Consider the following 1,645-nt stretch of genomic DNA (forward strand, 5'->3'; position numbering starts at 1 on the left):
CACACACACACACACACACACACACACACACACACACACACACAACAACACACACACACACACACACACACACACACACGCACACTAAATCAAGCACATTCGGTAAGAGAGATCAGACATCCTCCCACGTGCTTCGTCTACTGTTGTTCAGGTTCTTGCAAAAGATACGCGTATCAAGCGAAAGAAACTACCGGGAGGATGGTGTCTCCTATATATGTCGCAGAAGACGCGAAGTCCCCATACTGTTAGTGAATCTATGCGAGCGTAGTCTCCCGAGAACATATCTGCATCCAGCAACACGGAGGCAATGGAAATAGAGCCAACATTAAACCGAGTTGCTCTCTCCAAGCACGAAGACATCTGGCGATGGCATAAAGATCAGAGTCGTGGTCGTCGTCGTCAGTTTTGTTGAACTGGCCCACAGGATGCGAAAATCCTTCAATGGGAGACTAGTGCAAAAGTTTTCGTATCTAAATACACTACATCAAAAGCAGGTGCCTATACAGTGCTGTGTCATACAATGTGCTCAAATATAATCATGCGGCTATACACGTGTCGAATATGGCTATAATGAAGTTTTTCTGATGGCTAGTATCGCAGGTCCTAGACATGATATGGCTGCACATAGTAAATATACACTGTATATAATTATATATATATATATATATATATATATATATATCCCCCGCTATCCTGTAGAATGGAAGCAATTGAAAGCAGCGAAGTCATCTCTATGTGCAAACCTCCAAACATGACAAGAGATCTTCACCATAGCGTTCAGGCCACTGCCACTGGATTTGCTTGGCTACGGCATAGATCAGTTGATCTGCAGTGATCACGGGCACTTGTCCAGCGTTGCGCAACTTGTCTGCATCCTTGGTGGGCTGCCCATGTCAAACTCACAGATTTATGTACTTCTCTGTGCTGCACACTTTCTCCAGCCATCCGTTCTCCAGATCCAGCTGGTGTCTCAACATGTCTGTGTCTGGTAACGACAAGCCAGAGACTTGCGCTGGAGATGGATTCTTCTGTGTGAAGTATGCAGGTCGAATGTTTGTGTAGGAGTCTGGCAGCTCAGGGATTGTCTTCACCTTGCTGCTTCTGAGTTTTAGTGGGTCCCGCATTTCTCCTTCACTCTCTGAAGCTGGGCGTTGGAAGGGAAATGCTAGTTCCATAAAAAGATGTAGTTGAAGTGGGATTGTTGTCTATATTATCCATGGCAGCAGAAGTGAATAGACCTCTCCGCAGTTGTGGTAGACAGGCAACTCCATTTCCAGTGTACTTAGCCACAACTGCATCTCCCAGCTCTGCGGAGATCTCCAGCACCCTGTCATAGGATATACTTATCTCATTCTCATGGAGCATCTCTACAAGCTTCCTCTTCCTGGTTTTTGCGCAGAACGACAAGCCCATGTAGATGGGAAATGGCGTCTCCCGATCCTTTGAACGTCTCTGAGTGACCCCACCTTCTTTGAGCCTGGCATAGCAGTTGTGCAATTGCTGTTGTCTGTCTTGGATGCCCCAAATCTGAACTGTGACTTGATATCGGCTCTATGCTCAACCATGCCGACAAACTGGAAAATAGAAGGTGGAACAGCATCTTCAGGAGAGTCAATGCAGAAGGATTGATTAACATATTATCAAG

At 45.9% G+C, this 1,645-nt stretch overlaps 1 protein-coding gene across 1 annotated transcript in view; it reads right to left on the reverse strand.

The window, feature by feature from the left end:
• The window catches only part of LOC106805571 (trigger factor-like), a 10,238-nt gene extending 9,114 nt beyond the window's left edge, over positions 1-1,124 (reverse strand). Inside the window, exon 1 of the mRNA XM_014807226.1 lies at positions 904-1,124. Within this exon, the coding sequence (XP_014662712.1) occupies positions 904-1,124 (221 nt within the window). The remainder of the gene's footprint in view (positions 1-903) is intronic.
• Between the last annotated feature and the right edge of the window lie 521 nt (positions 1,125-1,645).

The sequence above is a fragment of the Priapulus caudatus genome, unplaced genomic scaffold (assembly GCF_000485595.1).
Source record: "Priapulus caudatus unplaced genomic scaffold, Priapulus_caudatus-5.0.1 Scaffold119, whole genome shotgun sequence".
NCBI classification, from domain to species: domain Eukaryota; kingdom Metazoa; phylum Priapulida; class Priapulimorpha; order Priapulimorphida; family Priapulidae; genus Priapulus; species Priapulus caudatus.